The sequence below is a fragment of the Herpailurus yagouaroundi genome, unplaced genomic scaffold (genome assembly GCF_014898765.1).
Source record: "Herpailurus yagouaroundi ecotype Mexico unplaced genomic scaffold, PumYag 77, whole genome shotgun sequence".
Classification (NCBI taxonomy): domain Eukaryota; kingdom Metazoa; phylum Chordata; class Mammalia; order Carnivora; family Felidae; genus Herpailurus; species Herpailurus yagouaroundi.
The window spans coordinates 1,410,370-1,430,863 of record NW_024412388.1 but is presented as its reverse complement, the minus strand read 5'-3'; the positions used below and the strand labels follow the sequence as shown (position 1 = coordinate 1,430,863).

Sequence of the window (20,494 nt, the reverse complement as noted above, 5' to 3'; positions counted from 1 at the left end):
AAAGCGACGGGAGAGCTCTTCATAAACTGTCACCACCGCGTTCGTTCGCGGCTCGGGGGCTCTGCCCTTGTGAAAGTCGGGGGGACGGGGCCCTGCCAGCCATGCCCCCCCGCCCACCGCACATCTGGATCCCAGACTCTGCCTCTGCCCGTGGTGCCCTCCCTAATGGGCCGAGAGGCCACATCCCAGGAGCGGGATCCCCGGGAAGGACGTCGGAGATGCGACGGCCCCCACTCCCAGGGCCCCCACCGCCCTGCCTCATGGCACCTGTGTCGCCCCCCCACTCCGCCAGAGGCACCCCCGCCTGTTTCCCTGAGCCCCGCAGAGGAACCTGGGTTTACCTGGCATCTGAGCAACCTGAACTGGGAGGGGCCTCGCCCAAAGCAAGAGGATCTCTCCAGGGACATGCAAATCACCGACTCCCCCCCCCCCCCCACCCTCCCTCCACCAGCCACCTGTGCAGGGCTCAACATCTCAGAGCCTTGCTGCTACCTCCTGTGGGGTAGGGACAGCAGGAGGCGGTGGGGGTTCCTAAAAATAGCACCTTCCTCAGCTGCAGTCAGGTTGACCCTGGGCCAGCAGGCTGAGGTCGCTGCTCCTTACAGCCGCTGGACCTCTCCCCAAGCAAGGGCAGGCCCTCTGCTCAGCACGGGTTGTCTGGGCCGGACCCAGGAAGTCAGCAGAAAGGGGCTGGATGTGCAGATAAGGGTCCACCTGCAGGGTGTTGGGAACAGCCCGCGGGAACACCCACAGGAGCCCACGTGGAGGGGGTGGCCCGAGAGCCGGCTTCCACGGAAGCAACCTGCGGGAAGAGGGGCTGGTGGGGAAGGGGCCCCGAGGCAGCCAAGGCAGAGTTCTGGGCGGCCAGGCCTCAGGCTCTTCTCCGCAGAGCTCCCCCCTCCTCGGTGAGGACGGTGAAGATGCGGTGAGTGCTGGTCCCGGTCCCCAGTGGCCCGAGCCCCACCTCCCGCAAACTCGGGGTTCTCTGCTCAGAGGCTGCCCAAACCCTGGCCCTGCAGGGCCGCTCAGCCCTCCTCCTCCCGGACCCTTCCCGGGACAGGGCCTGGGGGCGTGGCGGGGGTCCGGGGCGGGGCCGAGGGCGGGGCCAGGGCCTGGGGGCGGGCGGTGTCTGGGGTGGAGCGGGGCCCGGGGCGGGGCCAGGGCCTGGGGGCGGGGCGGGGCGGGGCGCGCCCGGCCGCTGGGGGCGCCGCTGAGCAGCCGGGACGCCGGGTGTTGACTTTCTCCCGGGAAACGGACCCGGCGACGCAGCCTCCCCCCCCCCCCCCCCCATGCGGCGGCGCGCGCCCCGCTCAGCCTCGGAGCACAGGCGAGTGTGCGTGTCTGCACGCACAGGCGGGTGCGAGTGAGCGTGTGTGCATGCGTGTGTGCCTGGGTGAGTGTGCGTGCGTGTGTTCTGTGTCGCAGGGTGCTTGTGCGGGTGTCCGTGTGTTGGACAGCGTGTATTGGGTGGGGCTTGTGTGCAGGCGCTCTGGGACCCGAGAGAGAATGTCCCCGAGTACTGTCGTTAGGACTTCAAGTCGGGTTTGGCAAGGGAGGGAGGGGACTGGCAGGGGCTAGTCCCCGGGAACCGACCCCAGAACTGACACCCTGGCCTGGGCCACCGAGGCTCCCCACCCCCACCCAGGACCCAGGCAAGTGCCCCTCACCTCCCCAGCTGCCCAGGGCACCCACGTGGAATGGTGGACCGGGGAGGTGGGCAGAGGTGTGGCCCTGAGTTTGGGCGGGTCTCTGCAGATTCAGACAGCTGAGAAGGTGGCCCCTGTGACCAGGACAGGGAGGAGGTCGGGTGTTCCACCTTCCTGAGGGGTCCTCTGCCTGGGTGGGGGCCAGGGGTGGGGGGGAGGCAAGGGCCTAGAGTGCCTGACCCCGCAGGCCCTGACACTGGGGTCTCAGTGGGGAGGGTTGCGGACTAACCACACAACCCCCTCCCCACCCTAGGTGCCCGTGAGGACTGGACACGGGCCCTTCGTGGGCACTGCGTGATGTCGGCCCAAGAGCTTGTGGCCTGCCTCTGCCGGGAGGGAGACCGGCACCTGGCCCTGGGAGAGCCCCCGTTGGCCACCGCCTTCTACCTGGCTGCCTTCAGCTGCCACGCCCCCTCGGCCGTGAGGAGCGTCCGCGCTGCCCTGGCGGAGGCACGGGGGGCGCCGGTGGTGGCCACACTCGAGGCCTGGTGCCGAGGCGACAGCCAGATCCCGCCCATCCACTGGGACGGTATGGCGGTTGTGTCCCTCACGGGGACCCTGGCCTCCGCGTTCCTGGCCGCCCTCTGCCCGGACCACCCGGCCACGGTCCTGCACTCCCTGGCCGGCCTGCTGGCACACGGGCACCACGAGGAAGTGGTGCGGCGCTGCGGCAGCCTGCTGGATGCCCACGGCCAGCAGGCCCTGGAGCTACAGCTGACCCGCGCCCTGGCCCGCGTCCTGTCCGGGCCGCAGGCGGGAGTGGGCGCGGTCGACTATCTGCAGGCCTTTGCCTCGAACGCAGACCGGACCGTGGCCTTCGTTCGAACCCACCAGAAGCCCTACCTCCCCGTGCTGATCGGCACCCTCCAGGACTACATCTCAGGGCGCCGGGAGGCAGAGGACGGCACCGGCCTGCAGGAGACTGCCTGCCGGGGACTCCTGGCAGCCCTGGACCCCGGGGGCACCTGGAGCCACGCCCTGTCACCGGAAGCCCTGCTGCGCAGCGGCAGGTATGAGGACTGCCGGGCAGCGTGCAGCCGGGCCCTGGAGTCTGACCTGGTGGGCAGCGGCCCCCAAGGTAAGAGTGTGACTCTTGTCCCCTATGTGCCGGGTGGAAGTCGCCCAGCCAAGCCTTCACAGCGTGCTTCAGGGCTGGTTACGGTGCAGTGGGGGGGGGGGGGGGGGGCGGTGTTCCCGGAGTGAGGACAGCACAGTGACCAGATGGACAAGCCCCTGCCCTTACAAAGCATCCAAGAAAAGGAACAAATAAAAAATGTGCTTAGCAAAATGGACCGTGCAAGGTGCCACTCTGGCTGGGTGGTCAGCGGGGGGCTTCTTGGAGGAGGTATCATTTGAGTTAATACTGAAGGGTGCCAGGCAGCAGAAAACAGAACATGGCAGGTCCGTAAGAGAGACAGAACTTGGGGTGTCCGTGCCACTGAATGGAGCCGTAGCAGCCGTCAGGGGGCAGGAGCAGAGGGAGAAGGGAGGCCCTGAAGAGATAGCTGTGGCTCAGCCCTGCTGGCCCTGAAAGGACTTTGGACTTTACCCCCAGAGCAGCAAGGAACCATAGAAGAGTTTTAAACTACGGAGAGATGTGCTCTCGGCTGCATTTCTAGTTTCTTCTGTCTGCCGTGTGCAGAATGTGCTGAGGGAGCCAGAGTGATCACAGAAGACGCTAAGAGGCTGGGAGGCTGGGAGGAGGACCAGGCTGGGGGGAGGACTAGGGTAGGAGGAGGACCAGGTTAGAAGGAGGACCAGATCGGGAGAAGGACCGGGAGCAGATGGGAAAGGGGGCCATGGGGGACTTAGGCACCCCCAGTTTGAGATACTGCTCCTCTCTGGTCCGTTTACTGGGTCCTCCTCCGGTGGGGGGCTGGGACAGAGCGTGGGTCAGTGGGTGAAGTCCCAGGAGCCCCACACCACCCTACCACAAACCCTCTAAGATCCTTCCCGGCCGCGCGGCCTCTCCCACCCTCCCCATGTGCACGTGGGGCTGGTGGCTGCACTGGCCTCTGAAGCTCGCTGTTGCGGTTCAGTGAAAATATGTGTCCAACCTTTAAAATGGTGTCACCCATTAAGTACTCAAAAACATGTCCCCTTGTGCCAGTCATGTGGACATGTCATTTGGCAGCTGAGCACATGAGCCTTGAGATGAGAGGGAGCTTGGTTTTAGGAAGAGGTTTCAGAATCCAACACACAAAGAAGGGGTTCAGAGTTAAGGGTCTAGACAGGGAGACAGGGGCAGCCGGGCACCTAGAGATGGGGAAAGGCAGTGCCAGCCGCCTTCCCCTGAACGCTAGGTGGGCAAACCCGTTTTAAGGTTTGACGTGCATCCTCACTGAATGCACACAGCAAGCGTCGGGGGGGTGATCCAGCCACACCCCCGGGGCCGTGAAGTTAGACCAGTGAGCCACGGGGGCACACGGAGAGGGAGGCTCCACCAGGCCACCACCAAGGCCCCGGGCCTGGGAGTGAGGCCACCTTACACCTTCCTGCCCAGGCAAGCCACCAGATGACTGTAGACGTGAGGGAGCCCAGGTGAGATCACCAGAACTGCTCACCTCCACCCAAGTAGCCCAAACTGAGAATGAATCACGGGCTCTTCTGGTTGTTGAAACGGTCATTGTTTTAAGCCACTAAGTTTCAGGGTAGTTTGTCACACAGCAGTAGTAACCAATACAATTGCCGACTCACGGCAACAGTCTTTGATGCGTGTTTCAGCCAAAACTCAGTGAAATAATAGAGGAGTTACAATTTCACGTGTCCACGATCATATTATTCACTACCTTCATTAATGGAAGGAGAGTGTATGATCGTCGCAAGGAACTCAGGAAAAGCAGCTTGGAATATTTTTAACACAATTTTGACAAATTTACGCAAAGAATAGAAGGGAACGTCCTTCACTGAGAAAGCTGCTATCAACACCTGACCCAAATGCCAACTTAACGGTTGGGAGAAGTCTTCCGTTTAAAGTCAAGAATGTGGTGGCTCCCCGCCTCCCCTGGGTCCATGATTGTACTAGAGATACTAGCCAATGCAACAAGATAAAAATAAATAAATGTCGGACTAGAAAGGAAGAAACAAAGTTATTCCAGACAATGTGATTAGCTATGCAGAAAGCCAACAGATACAGCAAAAAGGTATTAGGCATAGGGACAGAATTTAAATGGAGGTACAGACAGCACTTACATGTATAGACACGAGCAACAAACATAAACTTTATCATTTGAAAATATACCACTGACTGTAGCGATGGAAAATAATTGGTTTCAAAGAGCTATAAAACTTTGTGGAGAAAATTATAAAACTTTATTTATAAACTTTTTTTTTTCAACATTTATTTATTTTTGGGACAGAGAAAGACAGAGCATGAACGGGCGAGGGGCAGAGAGAGAGGGAGACACAGAATCGGAAACAGGCTCCAGGCTCTGAGCCATCAGCCCAGAGCCCGACGCGGGGCTCGAACTCACAGACCGTGAGATCGTGACCTGGCTGAAGTCGGACGCTTAACCGACTGCGCCACCCAGGCGCCCCTAAAACTTTATTTAAAAACAATAAAGAATACCCATATAAGTAGATATCCAATGTCCATTGTTAGAAAGGGTTGGTATTACAATAGAAGGGCAAAAAACAATAGCAGACAACACAAAGAAGAAGAAGAAGAAAGGGAAGGAGACGAGCAGGAGGTGGGGGGGAGAGGGGGAGGGGAGAGAGAAGACAGTGGTATAAAGATTTCCCCTACCAGTCGATACAAAGCTATACTAACCAATACCAAAGGTTACTGACTTCAGGGGCAGATGGAAAGGGCAACAAGACAAATTCAAAAGGCCAGACACAGACCTGTGGGCATCCAGAAGTTAATATGTGAGAGTGAGCATCACAGGTCTATAGGGAAAGACGACGACCATTATTTAGCGGGTGCTGCTGATTCTGCAAAAAAAGTAAAAATAAAAATAAATAAATTCCAGGTGGATTATGTGATAGCTACGTTGTAGAGTTTCTAAAAGAAAATGTAAGAGAATGCCACTCTGATTTCTGTGGATAGCTGGACTTCTTAAGACGCAGAAAGTGGAAACAAAGGGAAATTTGTTGTGTTTGATTAAATTTAAGATTTTAAGCTTCCATTTTGCCCACAACTAGAGGAAATTAAAGGAAAACCGACACCCGAGAGAAAATACTTGCAAAATATACAATGGGCAAAAGATGACTACTTAGAGTATTTGGAGAATTCCTACATATCAATAAGAAAAAACATTCAATATGAGAATTGGCAAAAGCATTTCCCATAAGAGAAAACACAGATGGCAGAGAAATATGAAAAATGTTCGCCATCATGGTAATGAGATGAATGCAAATTAAAACAATGAGATACCACTTTCCACCCACCACATTGGAGAAAATAATTAAGATTTTAAAAATTGGCCTCGCTAGTAATCAGGAAAATTAAGATTAAAGCAACAGTGGAATAGCATTTATATCCCCCCATGTTGTCGAAATGTTTAAGTCTCACAATAGAAGCGTCTGGCTTCCATAATGGTGGACTCGCTTGACTGCACTGTGTCCCACAGGTAACAGTGATAAAATTTGGCCAAAATATAAAATGCAGTCCTTTGAAGGCACTGAACGGTGACCAAATGCACACCATGTGAGAGGCACAGGCTTGCAGCTTTTTGCCAGAGGAAGCCCCCTCAGTCCGCGTGTTAGCCAAGTAAAACAGGAAGCTGCTGTTGTACCGGCTTGAGAGGTTGCAGGACAGAGTTCAGGCTGAGAAAAGTGGCTGGAAAGCTTAGAAGGAAAGTCCTGAAGAGGGGGGAGCCACAGAGGGGGTTAGACCCCAAATCTGTGTATTAAATCCACTTGAATCCCTGACGGGCCACCAAACTGCGCATCCGTGGGAGAGAGTGGGTGGTCTGAAAGAGCAGCTGCTGGGAGCTTCAAGGACTCGCCAGAGATTTTAGCTGGGCCCAGCAAAGAGAAGACGGAGTCTGGGGGTTGATCCTGTCCACTGTAACTGCCTGCTGACACAAAATCCCCTTCGGAGGAACATAACTGAATCCAGAGTCTCTACAAAACACCGACCGGACATGCAAAGAAACTGGGAAATGAAATGGAAGCCACAGTCAGGAGACAAAGAAGTCAATAGAAACCAAGCCCAAGATGATCCAGGTGCTGAACTTAGCAGACTAAGGACTCGAAAGGAACTATTCCAGATCGATTCAAGAACCAAAGGAAAATACGGTTACAATGAATGAACAGATGTGGAATCTGAGCCGGTAAAAGGACACTGGTGTTAAAAAGAATGAAATGGAGATTCTAGATTTGAAAAATGCAGAGCGTATTGGAGAAAGCAGAAGAGTCCGTCAAGTTGAAGATAGAAATTATCTGGTATGAAGAACACGAGAAAAATGAGCAGAATCTTGGTGACGTGTGGGATAGTGTCTGGAAGTCTGATTGGGTAACTGGAGCCTCAGAAGAACAGAGAACACACTTCCATGTGGGTAAATAGATAGCAGATCCCCACGGGCCCCAAGGGCTCTCCACCTACCACAACTCCCTAGGACGTGAAGTCTTGTAAAACTCAGGCATAGAATGGTTTTGTTCAGGAACGAGTAAAGGACAGGAAAGGCCCAAAGCATCCTACTTTGCCACCAAGACTAGACACGGTGACCTTGTTGGTTGGTTAATCTCAGGGTGCGAGATTTTTCTTTTTTTTTTTTTTAATTTTTTTTGTTTACATTTATTTATTTTTGATAGACAGAGAGAGACAGAGCATGAGCGGGGGAGGGTCAGAGAGAGAGGGAGACACAGAATCCGAAGCAGGCTCCAGGCTCCGAGCTGTCAGCACAGAGCCCGATGTGGGGCTGAGCCAAAGTTAGAGGCTCCACTGACTGAGCCACCCAGGCGCCCCAAGTCTAGACCATTTTTAACCCCATTATAAAACAGAAAAGGAAACTGAGGCACAGCGAGATTCGGTAAATGGCCCAAGGCCCCCACTGTGTAAGCAGCACTGGGTGTATCCACCCTCTACTCGCTGGCCCTGACCCGGGGCTCGGCTCCAGAGGGAGGCGCTGGGTCCCAACCCAGCCCAAAGGAGGCCAGCAGCAGAATGCTGAAGTTCCAGCCATCCCCTACCAAGGTCACAGGGTCAAGAACCTCAGCATTGACCCTGGGGGGTGGCCTGATCCCAGAGAGGGAACTCAATCCCCAAATCCATGGTTAAAAAGGAAAGAAGTTTTCTAACTAAATTTCCCTGTGGGCTGAGCGGTGAGACTGGCTTTGAACCCGCGGGCAGAGAACACTGCCGGACAGGCACCCCGGCTGTCCCGCCGGATTCTGCCCTGTCACTAACGGTCCATCTTCGGGATGCGATGTCCTGGGCTACTGGGACACTTTCCGGAGATGCCACGAGGTGCTCCAGAGGGTCCAAAGCGCCGCACGGTCGGGGGCTATAGGTGACACCCCAAAGGCCCAACAGGCAGGACCAGTGCCTCTGTTTCTCTCCCCAGGTGAGCGTCTGGCCGCCCTGCTGGTCACCCGCGCGGCCGCGGCCTTATTCCTGGACGGTGGGGCCCGGGACCTGCTTTGGGACCTGCACGAGGCCTTCCGCCAGAGCCCCTCGGGGGCGCGGAGGCAGTTCGAGGCGGTGCTCTCCGCTGGGGACCGAGAGCGCGTGCGGGCCCGGGCGCAGGAGGCGGCGGATGTGGGCTTCGCCCACTTCCAGGAGGCCGTGCGGGGCCGCGCTGAGCTCCGCGAAAACTCGGGCCGCGAGCTGCTGGCCCCGGTGACCCGCGCGCTCCGTGTCCTGCTGCGCATTGCGCCGCCCGGGGAGCGCCCGGCCCTGGGCGCTCGCTTGGCTGAGTGCCTCCTGCTGGCCGGGGACACGGCGGGCTCCCGGACGCTGTGCGAGCGCTGGCTGCGGCCTGCGCGCCCCGGGGACCCGGACCGCGCTGGGGACCGAGCGCCCCTGTTGGCGTTGCGGGGCTTCTGCGCGCTGCACGCCGGCGACGCGCGGCGCGCCCGGGAGGACTTCCAGGAGGTGGTGGAGCACGGAACACCGCACCTGGGCAGCTGCGTGCGCGCGCTGTGCGGCCGAGGGCTGCTGCGCGTGCTGACGGGTAGCGCGTTCCTGGGCGCGCTGGACTATGTGACCGCCAGCCGGCTGCAACCCGAGGAGGCCTTGCTCGTGGCCAAGGCCTATGTACCCTGGAACCAGCGGGGCCTGCTGCTGACCGTGCTGCGGGAGGAGGGCCGCAAGATGCTGCAGCGGAGGCCAGACCCGGGACACATGGGCGCACCGGGCCGCCGGAGGAAGGCCGCCGAGATGCACAGCCCCGCCGCGCAGGAAGGGTAAAAACTAGACAGGTGCACCCCCCGGGGCTGCTGCTTCTTTCTGGTCTCCTGCGAGGTAGCTAGGGTTTGTGCGTCTTCCCATTTGACGGATGAGTAAACTGAGGCAGGAAGCAGCCGCGGGCGGGGTGGGGGGGGTCCCTAAATCACGGATGGCAGCTTCAGCGCGGAGCCCAGTCTTAGGACTCTCAGTCTCAAACGATGTGATGCTTTGTGGGCCTAATGGCCCTAGAAACTTAAGAACTCAAAAATGGGAATGTACGACTTGCCCACCACCCCACCGACAACGTTCCCTTCTAGTTGTTTCCCCGGTGCACACACAAAATAGAATTCACCAGAGCGTGTGCTCTGTGTGCAATTTTTAGCCCACTGCTTTTTATTCAGCAGCTCCTGAACGTTTCCTTGGCCCCTAGATTCCTTCTGGGGCAGCTGGATAGCGCACCCCGGGAACACTCCCCGCGCGTTCCTAGAGCTTTTGCCCTTTGTTATAACGCAACCATCTCCACGATGCTCCTTCCGCCCCGAGAATGCGCGCGGAGGTGGGGTTTCTGAGTCCGGGCGCACGGCCCCCTGGGAGGCCCTTGAGCCCAGGAGCCGCCTGCCTGCCCGTTCAGCCCCACACCCCCGCCCTGATGTTTGTTTTGCAGATGTTTTGCCGGTTTGTTCAGTCAGTGGGTGAATCTGCAGCTGTTTTGACTTGCAATTCTGTTTGCTGAGAGGGGGCAGGAACGTGTTTCCGCAAAGCTAAGAGCAGGGAGCTGGGAGCCTCCTGGGGGGGCAGGGAGTGTTTGAGGTCAGCTCCACTGCCACCACCCACCCTGCACATGCATGCGCGCGCGCACACACACACACACACACACACACACACACACATCTTCCTCTGCCTCCAGGATGCTCAGTTCAAATCGCCTTAACGTGCTGCTAAGGAGGAACTTTCCCGAATGAGATCGGGGGCCCTTTGGTACTTCTTGTCTCTGGGAATTGACAGATTCCAGGCTCCGTGGCAGGACAGGGCAGAGAGTGAGCGCCCAGGGTGCACGTCAGAGGGCGGCTGGAGCTCTGGACACCACGTGTGTGAGGGGCCTTCCGGCAGGAACCAGGCCTCTGTAGTCGGGTGGGAAGGGAGGTGCGCGGACCAGGTGCCGGGGGTGGAACTTGCCCGTGGCCCGCCTCCCTGGGCAGGTGAAAGGGGCGCAGCTCTCCCCCGCTATTCTCTCCACAGCGATGCCCACGGCGTGTACCAGCTGGCCATGCTCCTCACGGAGCTGGACAGGGGAGACGAGGCTTCGGGCCTCCTGGGGGCCGACGCCCTGTACCGCCTGGGCCGCCTGGACGACGCCCACAAGGCCCTGCTGGTGGCCCTCTCCCAGAGGCCCCGGGCGGCCCCTGTGCTGGCAAGACTGGCCTTGCTGCAGCTGAGGAGGGGATTTTTCCATGACGCCCACCAGGTGAGGAGGCCCCAGTGGGCCACAGCCCCCTGGAGGGCACCAGGCCCTCTGGCCTCACTCTGCAACCCTCGGCCTGGACTCCGGAGCGGGCAGAACTTGTCCCAGCCCCGGGCTCTGCCGTCTCGGGCAAGGCCCCTGGCCTCTGTGACCCTCAGTCTCTTCATCTGTGCCCTGGTCTTACGGGTTTTTGCTGAACAGCTAGAGCAGGTGCCCCAGGGCCCAGCAGGTCTCCGGCATGTAGTAGGTGCCTCATGGTTGCTTTCGTTGTGTTGTGAAGGGAAAGGGCCAAGAGTCAGGTGTAGGCGGAGCTTCATCCCAAGTCTTCCAAGTGAACTAGGCTTGGAGGTGACCCTGCTCAGGGAGGGGGATGGCAGAGGTGCTGCTGGCCTCGCCTCTCTCCGACACCGCTCTGCTCCCAGGAAGAGCAGGACTTCACCTCCCTCAGGTGGCATGAGGGCTTCCCGTTGGAACCGGGGTCCGAGGTCATGTTCCAGGGGTTAGGTGTCAGGCTTTGGGTCAGACATTAGGGTTCCCTGTCTCCCTGCGCTGGGCCACGCGGGTGGGCGGGGAGAACGCCCGGGACCTTCCGCTCTGGGACCTGGGTCTTCAGCGAGCGGCCGGCAGGGGCAGCAGCGGGTCTCTCTGTGGGACCGAGCGGCTCCGAGAGCCGCGGCCACGCCCACCCGGGTCTCGCTCCGCCCGGAACGGGCTCCGGTCCCAGGGCATTTGCTCCTCGCCTTCCGAAGGACTCCGGTGCCCTCTGTCCCCTTAGGACTTGAGAGCCCCCTTTCCCCGCGCTTCCCGTTTGGACCTGCAGCGTGTGGGCCTCCGTGGCTCGGAGGAGGAGGTGCGGCTTGGGGACACTGGGACCCCCGCCCCCACGCGCGAGCAGCCCAGCGCGTCCCCCGCTTCCCGGAGCTCTCGGGGGCCCGGGACGCGCCGACCCCGCCAGGGAGCCGGTCCCCTTAGCCCCGCCCCCTAGCCCCGCCCCTGGAAGCTCCCGCTCGTGGGCCACGCCCCTGCCCCCCTGCGAGGGGACCTGGGGTTGGAGGGGTCTGGGCATCCGGCGCAGGGGGGAGGGGGCACCCGGTGACTGCCCTGCCCTGCAGCTGGTGAAGAAAGTGGTCCAGTCCGGGGACACGGCCTGCCTCCAGCCCACCCTGGACGTCTTCAGCCACGAGGACCGGCAGCTGCTGCGGGGTCACTGCCACGCTCGGGCCCTGGCCATCCTGCGGGCGCGGCCCAGCGGGGCCGAGGGCGCGGCCCACACCAGGGAGGCCATCGCCTACCTCTCTCTGGCCATCTTCGCTGCAGGTAGGAGCTGCCCGCCCGCCCCAGGGTTCCCATCCTGTGCCGGGTACGTAGGGGGAAGATGAGCCACGCGGGGGTAGGGGGTCAGAGACCTGAGGGATCCCAGCACGCTCTCGGTTCACGCCTTGCCCTAGCCCCTAGCCCTCCAGGCGAGCATGCTAAAAAGCCTGGGAGACCGGCCAGACCGGCTGGGACCCCCAACACACACACCCTGGACCCCGGGTAGGGCCCCCAACACACACACCCTGGGTAGGAGGGAATAAGGCCATTCCCCCAGCTTGGTCCCCTCCCTCCAACCGGGAAGAGTCCTGGCCCCCTTCAGCCCTTCCTGGAAACAGTGGGGGTGTGTCTGTAGGAGTGAGCCTGCTGTCACCTTCTGCCCAGCCAGCGCCATCCTGGGCGACGGGGCCTCTTGGAGTGGGGCCTTCTCGATGTGGTGGCATAGGGCGCGCATGCTGGAGGGGAGAGGCTTCCCCAAGGACGCGCCTCAAATCCCTGGGGTGCGTGGAGATTCAAAGTGCGGACTTTGGATCAGGTCGTCAGGTGGATTCCTGGCTCTGCACTTACTAAGCATCTCCTCGTTGTCATCTTCTCAAAGTGGGTGATGGAGACGCCGGGGTGAGGGGCCGGGGTGGTGAGGACTGGACGGCAGGGCTCACGGCCTGCACGCACCAGTGGGGAAGGGGACGTGAGCCGGAGCATCCTGCGGGGCCCGGTGTGCTGTTCTCTGTGCCCATCGCTGGACAGACGACCAGAGGGAGTGGTGGTGGTCTCCTTGGGGAGGGGCCCGAGAACTCAGAGCGCTCCTCCCTGCCCACCTGGCACCTTCCCGTTTCCAGCTGTTCCAGCCCCAAGGACCCGTCTGCCTCCGGGACCCTCGGCTGGCCTCACCTCAGACGCAGCCCCGGTGCCCCCTCCTCTTGGGACCCCTGTCGGACTGTCCACCAGCCCTCCCGGATGCCGCCCTTATGGCTGGGCTCCCTGTGGCCCACAGCCAGTGCCCCCAGGTCAACCCAGACACAAGATCGTGTCTTGGTGCCCAGGGGTCCGTGAGCTCCCCACGGTGGCCCCGAAGCTGGTGCGCGCCCCCGCCCTGCCCCACTGCTGGGCACCAGCAGATGCCGGATGGGGGCAGATGCTGTACCCCCCCCCCCCCCCGCCCCGGCCCAACAGCGGCCACGTCCTGATGCCACAACCCCCTTCCTCCAGGGAGTCAAGCGGTGGAGTCCCTGCTCATCCGGGCCCACTGTTATGGGCTCCTGGGCCAGAAGAAGACCGCCATGTTTGATTTCAATTCAGTGCTGCGGGCTGAGCCGAAGAACGTGCAGGCTCTGTGCGGTCGGGCGCTTCTGGCCCTGGCCCTGGACCGGCAGAAGGTACCAGGCCCTGCCCTCCCCGCCTGGGACCGGGCAAGCGGGGTTAGGGGAACAGTGCTTTAGGGGAGGGCCACCCAGGAGGAACCGGGACACCGCTTTCCTTCTCGGGCCCAAGGGGAGAGGGAGCAGGGCCAGACCGTCCTGAGCGTGAGACGCCCCTTAAAACTCCTCCTGCACGGGGGCTCCCGGGACACTCATCATCACGTCCCGTCATCCCAGGTTTCAGGAGGTCTGTCCCTTTCATCTGAAGAGTCCCCGTGCCTCCCAGCCTCAGTGAGCACAGGATGTGCAAGCCCCCGGGGCTACTAGACCCCCCCCCCTTCAGCTTAACATAACAAGACCGCAGCTGCCTTCTTGGGAACCACCCCGAGCTGTCTGCACAGAGCCCAAGGATTCGGGTGGTCAGCATGCAGGGACAGAAGTGGGAGGGGACGCCCTGGCAGACCCAGGACAGGGGCTTTTCCCAGAGAAAACCTGCACGCAGGCAGCCACAGCTGAACAGCCCTGGACAACGGCACCTCTCAGCCAAGAGCAACGTCACGGCCCGGTGGTTGAAGCTGGGTGGCCGCCCTGAGGCGCCGCGGCCCAGAGGTGGCCCGCCTGCCAGGGTTCCTAACTGTGTGAGGGCCGTGTGCTCGGAGGCAAGGAGAGATGGTTCCAGACGCTGAGTTGAGAGCCTCTAGAGACGGTGCTGGCGTCTGCCCCTCGGGAGTCCTGAGTCTCCCCCAGGGGCGCTGGCAGCCTGGCTTCCGTTCCAGCCTGTGGCGGGCTCTTCCTCGGTGTGCCCTCCCTGGTGCCAGCCATCCCTCCCTTTCCGGAACCCCAGCATCCTGGCCGCAGCTCCCCATGCTCTGCTCTGTGCGGCTCGCCGGCCGGGCCGTCCTATCGTGCAAAGCCAGCAACCCGGCTACGTGCCCCTTCCGGCGTGGCCAGCGCCCAGGCCCTGGGAGAACACTTGACAAACGCCCGTGGGGACGCCTTCTGCCCCTGCTCTCCCCACAGGAGGCCGTGGACGACATCCTCTTGGCTCTGAAGCTTGATGCGAGGACAGCGGTCCCTGAGATCCGCTCTCTGAAGCCAGAGGCCCAGGCCCTCGTCACCCGGGGCCTCTCCTCCCGCTGCCGGGCCCTCCTGAGCCAGGCGTCGGACGCCGGGGCCCCCCTCAGCGACAAGGACGCCCAGGGCCTCATTGCGGCCGGGGAGGCGCTGGTCGAAATCGATGGCGGGCAGCCGGGCTGGTACATCCTGCTGGCGGACGTGCTCACGGCGGCGGGTACGCTCAGCCCGGGTTCGGGGCACGCGGGTGTCCGGCTCCCGTCACTCCTGGTGCTGTTCTGTAAAATGAAAGGGTTCGGCGCCTCCTGGGGTCCTTTCCACCCCAGACCTCGGCCCTGTGACCCGGTCCCCGCGTGGGGCCTGGGGTGTAAGCGTCCAGAGCTCTCAGTCACCATCAGGGCCCCCTGCAGGGAGGAGAAACAAAGGAGCGGTTTGGGTTTTCACAGAAGGACCGCAACACCGCGGCCTCCTCGGCAGCTCGCCCACGCGGGGCAAAATCCTGAAGTTGTTCGAGCACTAACGTGAAAGGGGAGAGCTCTCTGCAGCCTGCCTTTCCCTGGCCTGTCACTGTCCCCCCCCCCCCCCCAAGCCTGTGAGGTGCCCTCCTCAAGGCCTAGACTGCCCTGCAGTAGAGTATGAATTCCTGCGAGTGCTCAGGAGGGACCCTCCAGGTGACCACTGTGAGGCTCAGAGCCGTGCCAGGGGCTTTCGTGACCCCCACCCCCACCCCAAGTGGGGGGGGGATCGGGCCAACAGGCAAGCTGCGACTGGCACGGTGTCGGCGTCTCCTGTTCCCGGAGCCTAGCCCCTCCATCGTCTGGCCTCTCCCTGGGCCGGCACTGAGCAGGAGAGGCTGTGGCCAACTTCCCACCTCTCTCTTCTGTCCCCCGTCCCCGCCCCACCGTGACCGTCCCTCCCCGATCGCTGACAGGCAGCTACGAGGAGGCCGGCGCCTGCCTGCAGAAAGCCCCGCAGGCCACCCCCCTGTCGGCGGCGGCCCGGGCCCGGTGGGGCCTGCTCCAGCTCAAGAAGGGAGACGTGCCAGCCGCCGCGCGGGATCTTCAGTGCCTGGCAGAGGCGGACGCCCAGGAACTCAGCTTCCTGCTGCGACTCCTAGAGGCCTCGGAGCGGCAGGGCCTCACCCAGGTGCGCCCCACGGAGCCCCCACCCGGCGCCCCAGCCCCTCGCCCCGGGCTGCTCTGCCCTCCCCGTCTGCCTGACTTCAGCTGCAGTGGGGGGGAGGGGGGGTGGGACGGGACGCTGGGCTGGGGAACAGACGCTGCGGAGCAGACCCCCGGAAGTGGCTGAATTGCACCTGTGGGGAGGGGAGGGACGTGAAGGGACCGCCTGGAAGGGGAGGCCAAGAGCATAAGCGGACCAGAGTCCGAGGGACTACCAATTCAAGCGTCCTGCGACCTGGGGCAGGTACCCCACGTCCTCACGCCTGCTGTGCCCAGGACTCTAGTGGGTTCTAGCTCTCGGGGTCCGGCAGCAGAACGGAAACCCTACCGGGGGCTTCAGCCAGGGGGCTTAAGAGAGGAAGTGGCTGCAGAGGCATTAGGGGTGGAAACAGCGAAGAGACGCAGAACGAGCTGCCACCTGGGGGGGGGGGGGGGGGGGGTCCCGTCTTCAGGACCTGGAGCCCCCAGGGAATCTCTGAGACGGGTCTGGCTGGGGTCTCAGCACGGAGGAGACCGGTCTGGGCCGGTTCGTAGGAGGGAGCTGGGTGGTCTCTGGGCTCCCCTGAGGGGTCTGGGGGGAGGGTGTCTCTGAGATAGGAGGAGGGGGGACGGGAAGGGGTGTCCGACTCCCTGGCGGGGATGGTGCCAGGCGGGAACGGGATGGGATCTCCGAGCGGGAAGGGGGCCCGGGGGGGGGGGCCTCCGAACAGGAACAGGGGGCGCAGAGGGGCGGCCGGCAGGCTGCTCGCGGCTCCGGGGCGCAGACCGCCCGGGTGAGCGCCTGCGCGACGCTGGGCCGACGCGGAAGTGACCCCGAGAGGTGGAGCCCGCTTCCGGCGCGCGCCCCGACCCCGGGCGGCCCGGCGCCTGCTCCGCAGCGGCCCCTGTCGGCCGCCGGGACCGGAGCCTCGAGGTTCCCGGCAGGTGCCGCCACCCGCGGGCTCGCGCCCCCGGGCTGCCGGGAAGGCGGCGTCCGTGCGGGCCCCGCGATGCTCGGCGCCTCTTCGGGGGGCCGGCTCGGCTGCACCCCGCCGCGGGGCGGAGGGAGAGGGGCGGCGGGAAAGGCCGGCCCCGGGGGCGCCGTGTTCTCCAGCGGGAGCCGCTGTGGGTTCCTGGGAGAGGGGTTCATCCCAGGGGGCGCTGGGGGAGCCGGAGCGCGTGGGGGCAGGCTTTGAGAGTGGGCTTCATCGGCACCCACGTCGGCTCAGAAAGTGAGCCGGGGGGGGGGGGTGGGAAGAGGGGCGGCCTATGGGCCGCAATCCCCAGCCGGGCCCCCCCCCCCAGCCCCCGCTGTACCCCGCGGGGGGAGGGGGCAGGGCTAGGTTGGACGGTGCCCGCTGACCTCTGGCCCCGCCCTCCTCACGACACCACTACCAGTCCCGGGGGGGCGGGGCAAGCACAGTGAACCCAGCCCCCGGAGGTCACGGTGGCCGATGCGGGAGCAAATGCAGTAGTTTCTCCGCGTTGAGTCTGGCTCTGCAGGAGCGGCTCGTGGACCAGAGGGAGAAACCCACCAATGCTCAGCGGCCACCTTCCTGACCTCGGGCAGAGGAGGGGGCTCGGGGACGGAGCTGGGCAGAGGCCGTGCTCGCGAGGGTCCCCAGGGCCAGCGCAGCCGCGGGAAGGTGGGCAGTGTGGGATCCGTGGGCCCCCGTCGTCGGGAAGGTGACCGCAGAGAGGGGCTGAGGCAGGGAGGAATGAGGGAGGAGTTCACCAGATGGCAGAAGCAGTGGGGCTGTGAGGAAGGGGAGGACCAGCGAGGAGAAGGGAGTCCAGGGGGGACCCCTCTGGGCGGGGTTGCAAGGTGGAGGGCTTGCAGCCCATGTCCCCTCCCCTGTACTTCCCCTCCTGAAGCTGCCAGCCAGAGTGCTCTGGCAGGTCAGGAGCAGAGGCCAGGTGTGTAGGGCTGGTGAGGGGCCCGCAGCTTCCTGGACCGACCCGCCCTGTGTCCCCTCTGTCCCCTCTGTGCAGGCTGCAGCCCGGGAAGCCCACGCCCTCCTGAACTCAGGGCAGCCGGGGCGAGCGCTGGGCTACTGCTCGCTGGCTGTCCTCGCGGGGGGCAGCGATGCCCGTCACCTGCGCCTGAGGGCCACCTGTCTGGCTGAGCTGCAGGAGTTTGAGCGGGCACTTGAGGACCTGGACCGTGTGCTCCGGGAGGATGGGAGCGACGGTGGCCTCCCGACGCAGGTGGAGGATTTGTGCTCCCGGGGACGCCTGCTGCTGAGCCTGGGAGATGAGGCCAGGGCCACGGGCGCCTTCACCCGGGCCCTCGAGCTGGCGCCCGCGCTGGCCCAGAGCAGCCTGTGGGAGCGGCCAGGCCGGGACCCCACTGCCCAAGTGTTCCTGCATCAGGGCCAGACCTTGATGGAGGAGCAGCGCTATGCAGAGGCCTGGACGGCCGCGGAGAATGGCCTCCTGGTAGACCCCGAGCACAGTGGCCTGAGGAGGCTGAAGGCGAGGGTCCGGAGGGAGGCCTCCTTGGGCTGCCGGCTCCACTGACCCCGTGCTCTCCGGGCCCGGGGCACGGGTCGCCCTGTCGCCCCCCGCCTGGGGCTCCTGAGCAGCAGGATACCGTGGGCCTCACCCATGTAGATCGGACTCAGCTGGGAAGTGAGAGTCTACAGGATCACCACGTTTCAGGTTAGCGAGAAGACGTTCGCGATAGCGCATGGATAGCATTACGTCATCGCAAGATGACAAAGCTGGAATGGGCAGGCCCCAAGGAGATTACTAAGCAATGGAAAGAAAACAAAGTACGTGTTCCATTCCAGGAGTCAGGAAAAGACAGTAAAACAAGGGAAGTCAGGAGCTAGGAATCAAGGACAAAAGCAGAAGTTAATGAATTAGGAACAGAAGGATAGAAGAATCAGTAAACCTAAAACACGGTTTCTCAAAAATAAAGCAGGTGAACCAACAGCTAACTTAGCGGAGAAAGCCCAGGGTCCCTCCGCTGGGCCGTCCTGCTGCTGTCAACTCCGAAGGTCTTTAAACTCGTTCATGCCAAGAAAAAGAAGAAAAGCTTTCAAGTTCATCGTTGAAGAAAGCATAATCTCAACCCAAAGAACGCTACAAACCAATTGAATTACCCGTTCCAGAATCCTAAATGTCATGCTCGGCTCAGCAGCACACGAACTGAAATTGGAACGAGACAGATTAGCGTGGCCCCTGCATGCACTTGTCTTGCAAAAATCCTAAATATCAACAAGCCCAAGCCCAGCGGCGCATTCACACTACACCTCGAGCAACGTACACGGCAATACGAGGACGGTTCAGGGTGGGGGATGCTACGGTCTATCGTAGTAACCGAGCTACGAGGAGACAAGTCCCGTGGCCCTTCTTGGGGGCTGCAGGGGGCAGGGTGTATGGTCACACTGGACAGATCCTACGCCTTTAGATTCCTTCTGTTGTACTCGGGAAGTTTTGGCATCTCGTCTTCCTTCACTAGAGACCACGAGTGAGGGTTGCACTCAGCCACGGGGACTGGCAAAACCACCGGGCGCACTGTCTCCAGCGTCTGGGGGGGGCGTGCCCACGGCCTTAGTGCCGACCCAGCCCAGAGCTGTGTTCCCTCCGCCGTGGCCTAACACCCTCAGACTCCGTTCCCACGCACGATTCCCAGGGTCCCCTGTGTGAATTAGCGCAATCTTGCGATTATCGGGGCGCATATGCTATTTTCTCCAGGATCAGACATTGTACCCGCCCCCTCCCCCAGGATGCTGAGATCAGACCCCATTTATGGGTCTAGAGTCCCTGGGTGAGGGAGGGGGTCATGGAGGTTGAAGAGAATGAGCATCCTTCTTTCTGGGCCCCTGACCCCCATGAGGCTCTCAGGGTTGATGATGAAAACAAGGCTCGTCTCCTCCCACACGAAGATGGGCTGCACCCCTGGAAAGGGACTCAGGGACTTGGGGTTCAAAGTTCTCAGCTTCATCTGAGCCCCCTTCCTACTTCCAGGGTCGCATCCCTTCGCAATCAGCGCCCCGATTTCTCACAAGAAAGTTGACGTGTCTGTAAATGCGACCAACTTTGTAATTACACGGCTCACGGGATTACCTGTCACGTTTGACATTTAGCAGCATGGCCCGTGCTCGTAACCGGGTCCTCTCAGGGCCGCCATGGAGCCCCCTGACTCCCGGGCTATGACCTGAGCTGGTCATTTTCTTCCTGTGTGTGCTCCAGGACGCTCAGGAGAGCCCACCCCCTGCCACAGTCCCTGCGGCCACCATCACTGCAGGAACAGCCACGCGCCACAGCGCCTGGGCTCCCACGCCCCCTGATTCAGTGGGTGCGTCACAACCACCACAGTGACCGCTCCATCACCATCAGTCGTGAAGCCCCCGCACACCACAAGTCTCCCTTCCCGACGAGCCTGGCCGCGCAGACAGGCCCAAGGACACGACCGAGCCAGGCCCCAGATCCGTCTTTGTGGGTCTGGTGGCAGGGACCACTCTTGGTACCAATTTACGTATCGGTCAGGGTCACTCGAGGTGGAAACCACACCAGTGATCGCAATGGTGAGGGTTTAATATAAAGAATCGCTAATCAGCTAAGAAGGTGGCAGTTATGTAATGGGCAGAACCCTAGGGACCGTGGAAGCAGCAACCACACAGTTCAAGACGGATGAGCAGCCTCTCCGAACAGGCTGCCGTCCGTCACCTACAACCCTCCGCTGGGTGACCGAGCTCCCCTGAGCGTGCCCCGTGCCCCGTGTGCTATTTGCCGGCCACACCTCTGCGCCTGGCACGGACCATCCGTTCTCTCAGACTCTTTGACGGCTCTTCTAGGTGCGGGGACTGGCTTGGTGGCTCAGTGACAGAGACCAGGGGCGGTCAGACGTCGGCCCCTTCCCTCCTGTGCGGGGGACCCAAGGCCTGTTGTCAGGAAGCAGCTGTCCGGGAAGGTGTGGGGGTGCTCCCACAGGCCAGGCTCTCACCACAGCTTTGTGAGTGCTCCGGGAATGTCCTCAACTTCTTCCAGCCCGATTGTCTTCTCTGAGCAGGGCGCCTCGCGCCTGTCCACAGCACGGGTGGACAGACCCGCGGGGAGATCCGATCCATGCCCTGCAG

At 62.0% G+C, this 20,494-nt stretch overlaps 1 protein-coding gene across 1 annotated transcript; it reads left to right on the top strand.

Moving 5' to 3' along the window:
- The first annotated feature begins 1,965 nt into the window (after window positions 1-1,965).
- Window positions 1,966-19,500, top strand: TTC34 (tetratricopeptide repeat domain 34). The gene is made up of 8 exons (XM_040459048.1): window positions 1,966-2,784; window positions 8,216-9,056; window positions 10,279-10,504; window positions 11,614-11,818; window positions 13,025-13,191; window positions 14,194-14,464; window positions 15,179-15,393; window positions 17,400-19,500. Exons 1-8 carry the CDS (start codon window positions 2,004-2,006, stop codon window positions 17,925-17,927), a joined length of 3,234 nt encoding a protein of 1,077 aa, XP_040314982.1. The 5' UTR covers window positions 1,966-2,003; the 3' UTR covers window positions 17,928-19,500.
- Window positions 19,501-20,494: the final 994 nt, after the last annotated feature.